The sequence below is a fragment of the Camellia sinensis genome, chromosome 13, assembly GCF_055761805.1.
Source record: "Camellia sinensis isolate YWXY chromosome 13, ASM5576180v1, whole genome shotgun sequence".
NCBI lineage: Eukaryota > Viridiplantae > Streptophyta > Magnoliopsida > Ericales > Theaceae > Camellia > Camellia sinensis.
The window spans coordinates 35,441,413-35,453,514 of record NC_138973.1 but is presented as its reverse complement, the minus strand read 5'-3'; the positions used below and the strand labels follow the sequence as shown (position 1 = coordinate 35,453,514).

At 39.2% G+C, this 12,102-nt stretch overlaps 1 protein-coding gene across 1 annotated transcript; it reads right to left on the bottom strand.

The window, feature by feature from the left end:
- Nucleotides 1-7,146: 7,146 nt before the first annotated feature.
- LOC145805300 (disease resistance protein Pik-2-like) lies at nucleotides 7,147-8,022 on the bottom strand. Its single transcript, XM_082900416.1, has 2 exons — nucleotides 7,767-8,022; nucleotides 7,147-7,613 (listed from the first exon to the last, which is right to left on the bottom strand). Exons 1-2 carry the CDS (start codon nucleotides 8,020-8,022, stop codon nucleotides 7,147-7,149), a joined length of 723 nt encoding a protein of 240 aa, XP_082756542.1.
- Between the last annotated feature and the right edge of the window lie 4,080 nt (nucleotides 8,023-12,102).

Below are 12,102 nucleotides of genomic sequence, written 5' to 3'. Positions count from 1 at the left end.
ACCAGTTGAGGGTCAGAGAGGAGGATATTCCGAAGACGGCATTCCGAACACGGTATGGCCATTATGAGTTTCTGGTGATGCCATTTGGACTTACCAATGCACTGGCAGTCTTTATGGACTTGATGAACCGGATCTTCCGGGAATTCTTGGATCGGTTTGTAGTCGTTTTTGTGGACGACATCCTTATCTATTCACCTTCTGAGGAGAAGCACAAGGAACACTTGAGAGTGGTGCTTGAGTTACTTAGAGCCCATAAGCTTTATGCTAAGTTTGGAAAGTGTGAGTTTTGGCTAGAAGAGGTCAAGTTCTTAGGCCATGTCGTATTCGGTGAAGGAGTGTCTGTTGATACATCTAAGGTGGAGGCAGTGCAGGATTGGGCACAGCCTAAGAGTGTATTTGAGATCCACAGTTTTCTGGGATTAGCTGGGTATTACCGACGGTTTGTGAAAGATTTCTCCAGATTAGCATCACCGTTGACTAGACTGACTCGGAAGGGAGTCAAATTTGTATGGAGTGAGACTTGTGAAAAGTCGTTTCAGGAGTTGAAAGTTAGACTGACTACCGCTCCAGTATTGATTATTCCAGAGAGAGGATTGGGTTATACAGTCTATTGTGACGCCTCACGAGAGGGTCTGGTTGTGTGTTAATGCAAGAGGAGAAAGTAGTTGCCTATGGCTCACGTCAGTTGAAAATTCACGAGCAGAATTATCTTACACATGATCTAGAGTTAGCAGCTGTGATATTTGCCTTGAAGATTTGGAGGCATTATCTTTATGGTGAGAAATTCGAGGTGTTCTCGGATCATAAGAGTTTGAAGTATTTGTTTACACAGAAAGACTTGAACTTGAGGCAGAGGAGGTGGATGGAGTTCATAGAGGATTATGACTTTGAGTTGCATTATCATCCGGGAAAGGCCAATGTGGTGGCCGATGCCCTTAGCAGGAAACCTGTTGGTGACATAGCTAGTATAGCCATCCGAGAGTGGGAGATGTTGGGTGCACTTGGGGAGTTTGATTTATTTCTAGGCAAATCCGTAGAGGCTGCGGTCTTGTTTTCTGTTGTTGTTCAGCCTACGCTTGTGACTCGAGTGTTAGAGGCTCAGAGAGGTGACCTTGAGGTAGAATCTCTCCGTGAGAAGATTTCCGGTGGAAAGGTTGAGAAAGGTTTGACGGTGTATCCCGACCTCAGTGTGAGATACCGAGACCGTCTGTTTGTGCCGGAGTCTTGCCGAGAGGAAGTACTCTGAGAGTTCCACCATTCACGCCTTGCGGTGCATCCTGGAGGCACTAAGATGTATCGGGATTTGGGTCGCCAGTTTTGGTGGCGGGGTATGAAGAGAGATGTGGCAGCTTTCGTATCTAAGTGCCTTACTTGTCAGCAAGTGAAGGCCGAGCATCAGAGGCCAGCGGGTTTGTTGCAACCCTTGCCTATTGCCGAGTGGAAGTGGGAGCATGTCACTATGGACTTCGTTGTAGGTCTTCCGAGGACTCAGCGGGGTAGTGATGCTATTTGGGTGATTGTAGACCGGTTGACTAAGTCGGCGCACTTCATTTCTATGCGCGTGAGAGATTCGGTAAATCATCTTGCCGACTTGTACATTCGGGACATAGTGAGGTTACATGGGGTCCCAGTGATGATCGTCTCAGATAGAGATCCTCGTTTTACTGCCAGGTTGTGGCAGAGTTTGCAGAGTGCCTTAGGCACTAAGTTGACCTTTAGCACGGCTTATCATCCTCAGACTGACGGACAGTCCGAGCGTACTATTCAGATCCTTGAGGATATGCTTCGGGGTTGTGTTCTAGACTTTAGTGGGTCATGGGAGAGGCACTTGCCGTTGGTGGAGTTTGCCTACAATAATAGTTTCCAGTCTAGTATCGGTATGGCACCATTTGAGGCCTTGTATGGCCGACCGTGTAGATCTCCTGTTTGTTGGGCTGAGGTGGGTGATGCACCTCTGTTGGGTCCGGAGTTGGTGAGGGAAACGACGGAGAAAGTTGAGCTTATCCGTAAGAGGCTTGTTACAGCACAGAGTCGTCAGAAATCTTATGCCGACCGTAGGAGGAGACCCTTGGTGTTTGCTGAGGGTGATCATGTCTTTCTGAAGATATCACCTAGACGGGGTTTGATGAGGTTTGGGAAGAGTGGGAAGTTGTCCCCTCGGTTTATTGGTCCGTTTGAGATCCTTGAGAGGATTGGCGAGGCTGTTTATCGTTTAGCTTTGCCGCCGCAGTTGTCCGGAGTACATGACGTGTTTCATGTGAGCGTGCTTCGGAAGTATGAGCCGGATCCATCACATGTGTTGGATTGGACCGATTTAGTGGTTGATAAGGATGTCTCATATGAGGAGAGACCGGTTCGAGTATTGGATAGGCGGGATCAAGTTTTGCGAGGCAAGACCATCCATTTGGTAAAAGTTTTGTGGAAACATCATGGAGTGGAGGAAGCCACTTGGGAGCGTGAATTGGAAGTCCGCGAAAAACACCCGGACATGTTTATTCATTTGTAATCTTGTATTTAGATTTTGTAATATTGTTGAACTTAAGAGTTTTACATATGTCTTAAGTTGTAAAACGTTGAGTATGTTTTGGTAAATGGGTGTATCTTGGAACTTGCTTCATTATAGAAGTTTAGTATAGCATTGCATATGTTGATTACATTGCTGAGTGTGTTATATATATCATGCAATTGAATATGATATGGGGATTGTTAACATTGACAGGAACAATGCATAATAATGATACAGGTTGAGATATATGTTGTGTTATATATTTAATATGAGATGCCTCTTGATAAAGAGATGAAATGATCAATTTTGGGTCAAGATGTTTACTAATGAATGGAAAAAAAAAAAATCTGTTTTCAAAAACTTATGCTTAATTTCGAGGACGAAATTCTTTGAAGGGGGGGAGGTTATAGCAACCCCGGTCTTTTCCCACTTGATTATTGTATCCGGACTTAGGTTCCGTAGATTCTGTCATTGTATAATTGTTGTTGTTGTCCCTTATTTTCTCATTTGGAATTATAGGATGTGTTGGGCAGGTTTGTTTCAGGTTGGTTGGGTTTAGAAACCTAGTGTTGCTGTCCAGGTTTTTGGTTCTTCGCTCGAGCGAGGAGTTGTTCGCTCGAGCGAGAGGTTGTGTTTGATTTGGACCTGTAGCTGTGCATTCTTGGCTCGAGCGAGTTTTTCTTCGCTCGAGCGAGTTAGTTCGTCCTTCGCTCGAGCAATGGTTCCTTCGCTCGAGCGTGTGTCTTGTTGCAGACCTGAGGGTTTGAGTTCTTCGCTCGATCGAGCTTTCTTTCGCTCGAGCGAGCGTTTGAGTTGTTGGCTCGAGCAAGGCTTCCTTGGCTCGAGCGTAGTTTCTCTGTGTCTGGTCGCTCGAGCGACCAAGTCTTCGCTCGAGCGAGCCTGTCCAGTTTATATACGCAGCAGCGGGTTTTGATCAGTCTTTTCTTATTCTTTTTGGTTCTAAACCCTAGGTCCGACTTCTCTCTCTCCCTACTCACCTTCTTTCTTAGATTTGATCCACTTAGGGTGTGTTTCTACCCTAGATCCTTCATTAAAAAGATAGAGGGAGTCGAGGGCTTTCATTTAATCTGAACATTTGGCAATTTGGAGCACTTTGGTATTTGGGCACTCATCTTGGTCTTCACCATTTGTGTTGTTTTCTTCAAGGTAGGGATTTCCTACTCCATTTTATAGGTTTTGTTCTAAGCCTTGGTAATTTGATATGTTGGGGACACTTTGGTAAATTTTGGGAAAAACCCTAGTTGTTTTATTGAATTAATTTGTATAAGTAATTCATGGAATTGGGAAAAGATAGTTAAATTTATGGAAATGGGGAATTCATTGGTTAAATAGCATAATTGGGTAATTGGAATCATTTGTCTATTGAATTGTTGACATAGTTATTTTCCGTTTAGAAATAACTGTTTTGGGCTATCGGTGGAGGATAGTCGTGATTGTTGTAGACATTGCATGTGGATTAGGAATAACTGAAACTAATCACATTGGTTAAGTCATTAATTTTGACTATGGCATTGATACAGAAAATATGTGTATTGAATGAGCATTGCATTTGCATATGTTGTTTTGTGTGTGGGAGGAGATAGGGGATGTACTCCACGGTTTAGGGGAAGATAGGGGATGGACCTCTAAACCGGATTTTGTTTGGGAGGAGATAGGGGATGGACTCCATTAGCATCACTTTTATGTGTGCTTATTTATATAGAAGTGTTTTATTGATACAGCACTAAAATGTGTATCAATCTGGAAGTATGAAGTGTTTGATTTGAGCTTGAGTCTCATTTGTTTGTTGATATTGGAAGGATGTGAATATGATATATGTGATTCACTGTTATAAGTTTGGCCAGGTTCTGAGCCATGTTGATAAGATTGGAAAGTAAAACGTATCTTTGGCAATAGTGTCATGGGACTATAAAATGAAGTAATTGATTATTTTGGTTAACCATCTGTTGAATGCTATTGCTTTATTCATTGCTTATATGTGGTTTAGTATATTTCTACTGGGCTGTGGCTCACCCTTTATGGGAACATCATTTTCAGGTTCAGGTGATAAACTACCTCCAAGGACTTAGCTTGGGAGGGTATGGCTGTTGGATTGAAGAAGACTACCTTTAGTTAATTGTCTTTAATCATTAGTACATGTAAACATTCAAGCCTAGGGCTTTTCTTGTTTTGAGTTAGAACTCATATTGTTTTGTATCCAAGTGTTGGCTTGGAAAGATGTAAGCCTGTATGGCATTTTATTCAATGTTACATGTAATGCTTTATTTAGTAATGCTCTGATGAGTGAATTAATAAATTGTCTTCTTTAAATAATGCATGTCATTAATATGTAATGGGTTAAATTTTGAGGGTGTGACAATACATCTTTCTTTTCCTTTCATTAACCCCGGTTCCCAAATTTTCATAACAATAACAACTTCTTAGGAAAAACAATTTCACTGAGCCCATTACTTTCCTCCCATTTTCTATACTTACAGCAGATGTGCTTTTTCTCAAAACATATTTTCAAAATACTCGGTTTCCTTCACACTTTCCAAAATCTCAAAATGGCATTTTGGTTTGCTCCCAAAACATTCATATCTATTCATGCATGCCTTTAATAAAAGGAGACAACAAATCATCAACATGTATATAATTATCAAATGAGGCAACTCGGCCTTTCAAAACTATAACCATCACAACCGAAACTACTCAGATACATGAAGTATTAACAATAAAACTCTGCTCTACCAGATATAAGCACAGTAAGCCAAGGATACGTCTCCCGACAAATGACTAGCCACATTCTCCAGACACAAGCTGGAAGGTAATGGTACCCCGTCCACATTCTCCAGGCACTAGCTAGAAGGTAATGGTAACCCATCCACATTCTCCAGGCGCTAGCTGGAAGGTAATGGTACCCCTCATTATAAGCTCGGTATATAACATCAACCAACTCAACATATTAAGGTCTAACCAATAAGTGCAATACATGCACAAGAACTATCAAGATCCATAATCAATGTGTTAAAAATATATGAAATCACTTTTCTCCGCCCTGACAATTTATATATATATATATATATATAATGTACAAAAGCACTTCATTACATACAACGATCAATCAACACAGGTGTAATGCATACACGATAATTCAACACAACCATGTCATCCTCCACCGATGACCAAGGACAAAACCTCTAGATGCATGATTTTAGTACATCTATTATAAAGACTCAACTCTCATGAGATCTTAAATCCAACAACAATTTCCCAAAAGTGCGTATTCAACACTCAAGATACAGCAATTCAATTCTCATATTCATTTTCTAAAACTCACATAGAGTTGACACTTCACTTCCCATTTCCAAGATCGACTTCTAGGATTTTCCAATTCCAAAACCCCATTTTCATTTCATAAAACCAATACCGTTCTTCTCAAAATTTTCCAAATCAATTATGCAAATTAATTCATAATAGTAAAATTTGGGCTTTTTCTTCAATCAACATTAATATACTAATTTACACCCCAATTAGTCCAAATCACTATACGTGATAACAAACCCATTTTCAACAACCAACCCTAGGTTCACCTCCATGATTTTCAAACAAACCCAACAAGGATATAATTTCCACGTAATACAAAACTACCACATGTCTATCTATAGATGAAGCATTGTAAAAGAACAAGGAAATCCCTACCTCAAACTCGGAGCTCAAAGGGAGAAGATGAAGGATTTCGATGTGCTCCAAACCTCAATATTTTTGGATCAAAACGTAGCCCACAACGAGATCAACACTTTGTACAAAGGCCCAAGGATAGGGGATCACTCCTACTAGATCAAACCTTAGAGAGAAGTTGGTATTATAGAGAGAGAGACTCTCCAATGGAGTTTTGAAAAAGTAAGAGAGAGAAGGGAAATCAAAAAGTGATCCAAAAAGGTGATGTCCCGAAGTGATATACAAACAGGTCCGCTCAAGCAGAAAATAGGACGCTCGAGCGTCAAGCACAAAAACTGGACCCGCTCGAGCATCAAGACACAACTGCAAAACACACCCGCTCAAGCGTGAAAGAAGGTCCACTCGAGCGTAGATTCACCGCCTCCAGTACTTTCACAGACACAGAACACCCGCTCGAGCGCAATGAGGCCCACTCGAGCGCGACCCGTTCGAGCGTGAAGAAATATGCTCGAGCGTGAAAAACAACCCTGCAGTACTTTTGCAGAGGCACATATACTGGATGTGTGCAAACTCCGCTCGAGCACAAAAGTACCCACTCGAGCGGACAGCCAAAAATCTAGGCAATGAGGACTGGGACCAAAGCTCAACCAACCCATAACAACTCTGCCCAAAGCATTTCTAAACTCACTTACTAAGAGTTAAAGGATGGAAATGCAACACAGACAACAACCATCAACCACGGAACCGAGTCTAGAAATAAAAAAAAAGAAAGAGGAAAAACTGGGATCGCTATAGCTGAGGGTATCAAGTGGCCTCCAACACCTTTATTAGTCTTGAACCACGTCTAAACAACTCACCCAAGGATGCATTAGGCAATGGATCCACTGGCCCCAACACAAATAGAGAACGAAGTCGGGAAAAACGATCGTTATATCCTATATTTTCCGATGTGCTTTCGATCAATAGGCAGTGAACTTTCTCCGGCCACCTTGAGGCCTTGTCATGATGTTTTCCTTTATCAGCTTTGAAAGAATAATTTCACGCATCAGGTCGTGAATATGGAAACTATAAGGCTTTCCATTGAAACCTCTCTGTGTCACTTGAACCAGGCTCCTATTGAATAACTCATTGAGGTAATCCTCTGCAACTTCTTCTATTGTCTTTCCGTTAGTAGCATTCACAAATCCTTTTGCTGTCCAAAGTTGAATTAGTCTATTGCATAGTATCTGTTGATCCTCAGGGAAAATGCTCAAGTACAAAGGACAAATCTTCAGATGATAAGGCAGAGCATTGTAACTGAGAGAGAGTGCTTTTTTCATTCTCTCTAGTTTGTCATTGCCCTTGAATTGAGTACCAAAGTTGCGATAGAGCATTTCCCATTCATCTATTCTGCTCAAATCCTTTGTAACTAAAACACCACTTATCGCTACAATTGCAAGTGGAAATCCCTCGCATCTTTTTAAGATTCAAAGAGAAATTTCCTTCAAGTATGGAGGGCATAAGTTCTCTCGAAAAGTTTTGTTGTAAAACAGTGTCCTAGACTCCTTTGGGGACAAGGGCATCAAGTTATAGACATTACCTTCAGTTTCTTCACAATAAGTAGAGGCAATATGTGCAAAACGAGTTGTGAGAATGACACGACTGCCACTATTGTTGTCAGCCAGTACATATTTGATAGAATCCCAAGCGTTAACATTCCATACGTCATCAGAAACTACCATGTATCTCCTTTGTTGCAGAAAATCTTTAACCAGGCATTTCAGCTTGTTGATGCTCATAGTTTCAACTCCAAAAGGGACTGGTTGCATGATTTCACTGTAGAGTTGTTGAATCATGTCCTTCAGGAGGTCCTCAACCTTGATTGACTCAGAAACAATGAGCTAAGCATGGCAGTTAAATGAAAAATCCTTGTAGCTAGAAACTTCTTACCCGAATTAAGCCCGTACACAGGTGGAGTCTCACACCTTAGCAGACAATCCACGTCATCAATCTTCATCAACTAGAAGTTTTCACTATTATAAATTGACCCCCAAGTTTTGAAAAAGTTACAAAATATATAAGATTCATTTGGGAAGTTTTTTAGGCTTTTTGGCTTTTTTAGCCTAAGGCTAAAAAGTCTCGTTTGGGAAGGCCTTTTTGGCTTTTTTGACTTTTTGTGAGAGAAAGAATGTAATGATTATGAGTTGGATGTGATGTTGTGTTTATTAAGCTAAAAAACTTATTTTATCTTTTTGTGGCTAAAATAGCCCCAAACTCAACCCAACCCTTCTTTCGAAATGAAGCCTTATAATTTCATAAACTTAAAATTGGTATTTATATGCGTTTAATTACAACACTTAGAGCTGAAATAAAAGATAGTTTAGATTATATTTCTGAATTAGAAAGTGAGTTAAACAGATTAAATTCTCTTTTGGCTATTGCCTCAGGACAATCTATAATAAATTATGGTTAAAGAACTAATAGTATTAAAAATAGAATATCATTAGAATAGAAAAGTGTAGATTATCAACAAAAACTGTTACATGAATTAACATTAAATTAGATCCGTCGCAAATTCGCAAAAGAAATTGGTATCAGAGCTTGGTTTCTTAGTATAGCGATCCCGGTTGTCCCTTTACTGTTCTGTTGTATTCCGGATTCGGTTCCGTGAAGTTGGTAGTGGTATCTATCTTGTTGTCGTCCTTTAATTCCACTTGATTGAGTTTTAGGATGTTTTGAGGAGGGTTGTTACAGGTTGGTTAGGCCTTGGTTTCAACTCCTTGTTGTTCAGTTTTTAGACGGTCCGCTCGAGCGGGTCTTCTTGCGCTCGAGCGGGGATTGCATACCTCCAGTATTTCGTGTTCCTGCAAAACTTTTGCAGATGTGATTTTTACGCTCGAGCGGGTTTGTTTAAGCTCGAGCGGTGGCGCTCGAGCGGGTTTGTTAGCGCTCGAGCGGGTAGTACTTCCTGGGTATAAGTTCTGGGAGGGGGAAATCTACGCTCGAGCGGACTGGTTTTCGCGCTCGAGCAGGAGTGCTTTATTCTTGTGTCTTGGCGCTCGAGCGGGCCTTATTGCGCTCGAGCGTGTCCAGATTTTTGTTCTTGACGCTCGAGCGTTGTGTTTTCTGCTCGAGCGAGAATGTCGTATAATAGAGGGCAGCTAGGCATTTTTGAATCACTTTCTACACTTCCTCTCTCTCTCCTACTTTCTAAAAAGATATTTTGAGAGCCTCTCTCTCTAGAAACTCCATTCTCTCTAGGGTTTGATTTAGTTAGAGTACTTTCCTTCCCTTTGCCCTTTGTAAAAGTTGTGTTGATCGTCGAGGGCTTTGTTTTGATCCGTGAATCTTGGAGTTTGGAGCATTTTAGTTTTCTACATCTTCTCCTCTTGGGCTCCGAAATTGAGGTAGGGATTCCTACTCACTTTTATGGTCTTTAACATAGAATTTTGGTGATTTTGATTAAGTGTTGAAGTTGGGAAATTTTGGGACTTAGGGTATCAAAATGTCAAAGAGGGTTTTATTATTTTGATTCTAAAATGAGTATTTTGGGTTTCAAAATAGCGGTATTGATGTTGATTGTTGATATATGGACCATTGGGTCAATATTGGAAAATGGGGGAGAAAGCCCTAATTCGTTGTGTAAATTAATTGGTATAAATAATTTGGGAAAAATGTTGATATTTGGAATTGAGTTGGAAATAATGAAATTGACTCATTATATGGTAGAATAGTGGAGTTGGATTTGTTAATCGCCCACTTTTGAAAACATTGATATTTTATCTGTTGGAGCTTTTATTATCTGTTTAGAAATAATTGCTTGGGCTACCGGTGGAGGGTAGTGTTGATTGTTGTAGACAATGCATGATGATTAGGCAAACTAAAACTAATCAATTTGATATGTCATAGAGTATGACGGTTGATAGAATACATTAATGTTATGCATTGATTGATTGTGTATATGACCTTTGTGTATATATGCATTGTGTGTGTGGGAGGAGATAGGGGATGTACTCCACGGTTTAGGGGAAGATAGGGGATGGACCTCTAAACCGGATGTTGTTTGGGAGGAGATAGGGGATGGACTCCACTGATACAGCTCATATGCTTGTCAGATATTGTGTTGATACAGCTCATATGCTTGTCATTGGAAGTGTTGATACAGCTCATATGCTTGTCATGGGAAGTGTTGATATAGCTAATATGCATATCTGTTGAAATGTGGATACAGCTTGTATGCTTATCTGTTGAAATATTGATATAACATGTGCGTTTATCTATTGTAAAATGGAAAATGTTTAATATGAGTCTTTGTCTCATATAAGTGGTTGGCCAGGTTCTGAGCCATTGATGGAAACTGTGAAATTGATAAGAAATGGAAATGGATTATGAATTGGTTTATGAAAATTGAACATTTATCAATTGCTAATGTCTTAGTCATTGCTCATACTGTATTTAGCATATCTCTACTGGGTTGTGGCTCACCCTATATGGGAATATCATTTTCAGGTACAGGTAGCATGCCACTTCCAAGGACATAGCTTGGGAGGCTAGAGGCGGGCAGACTTTTGTTATTTAGTTTTTTGATGTATTACATGTATATTCAAGCCAAGGGCTTAATGTGTAAATGAGTTAGTACTCTTTTGTTGTAACCAAGTGTTAACTTGGAAAGCTGTAAGCCTTTAGGGCATTTGCTTTTGTCGTTAACATGTAATCCTTTGGATAATGGAACTCTGATGAATAGCAGAATGTGGAACTTTTATATATCCATGCATGTCTATATTGATGGGTTTAATGTTATTATTTTGAGGGCGTTACACTTAGCCTTGCCAATAACTCTTGCATAAATATAGTGAAGAAGTAGAATCTGATAGTTTAGATAATAATACTTCTTTACAAATAATAATAGAACAAAATAATACCTTAATTAGACTATCAAAAGAAATTAACAAAAAATTTAGAACTAATCAATTAGAAATAATAAACAAAATTAGACATTTTGTACAAAATTCGGAAAAACAAGTAGCATTTTTTGAAGAAAAAAAAGGACCTATATCCCTATCCATATAAAGGAAATAATCCGAAGGAACCTTTTGAACTAATCTCATCTACAAAACAAAATGATAATGGAGTTAAGTAACCATAGCTTAAAACAGTTAGAAGAAATGGTTGAAAAAAAATGATAATGAAATAAAATACAAGATAATATTACAAATAACTAAACTATTGATATGGTAGATGAAGAAATAATGGAGGAAATAAATAATGAAAGAATAGAATCAGAAGAAGATATCTATAAACAATTAGGATTAATTAGTTTGGGAGAAATGGAACACATTCCCCTTGAAGAATTAAGACAAATGATGGGAAATAATGATGCAAAAAAAGAAAAAGAAAATAATGTACCCGAAAAGTTTGAAGACATAGAAAAAGATAATGTCTTAGAAGAAGAAACAAACAATGTTAATGATATTGATATGGCAATAGTAAAAGAAGCAGGAAGCAGCTCATCTGCCCTACCTAATCCAAATCATTTAGATTTTAGAAATTTTACTCGACAACAACTAGAAAATGATACCAAAAATTATGAGTATAGAAGAAGAATGAGACATTATAATTATCTAAATAGAGGGTCTTCTGCTAGAGGAACATCCAATTGTGCTGATTTCACCCCTATGAAGAAATTATTCTTAAGGGAGGTACCATTAAAACCAATAAGTAATATAGGGTATTTATTAGATATTGATTGTGCTACAAATACAAGTAAGGTAATAAAACAATAAAAGAGAGGCATGCATCATGTCTTAAATATCCATAGCAGCAGTTTGAGTGTGCAAAGTTTTCTAAATTATATTGAACATAGCTTTACAGGTATAGTAGCAAAATGGTATGACAACCTAAGAGAAAGTGACAAAGAAAAATTAACAGCATAAATT

Bases quoted from the DNA above. Each gene is read 5' to 3' on its own strand.
- LOC145805300 (XM_082900416.1), bottom strand. From the start codon at position 8,022: ATGATTCAACAACTCTACAGTGAAATCATGCAACCAGTCCCTTTTGGA. The intron at 7,614-7,766 runs GTAATGTCTATA...TTGCAATTGTAG, and splicing joins TTATTGTGAAGAAACTGAAG to CGATAAGTGGTGTTTTAGTT.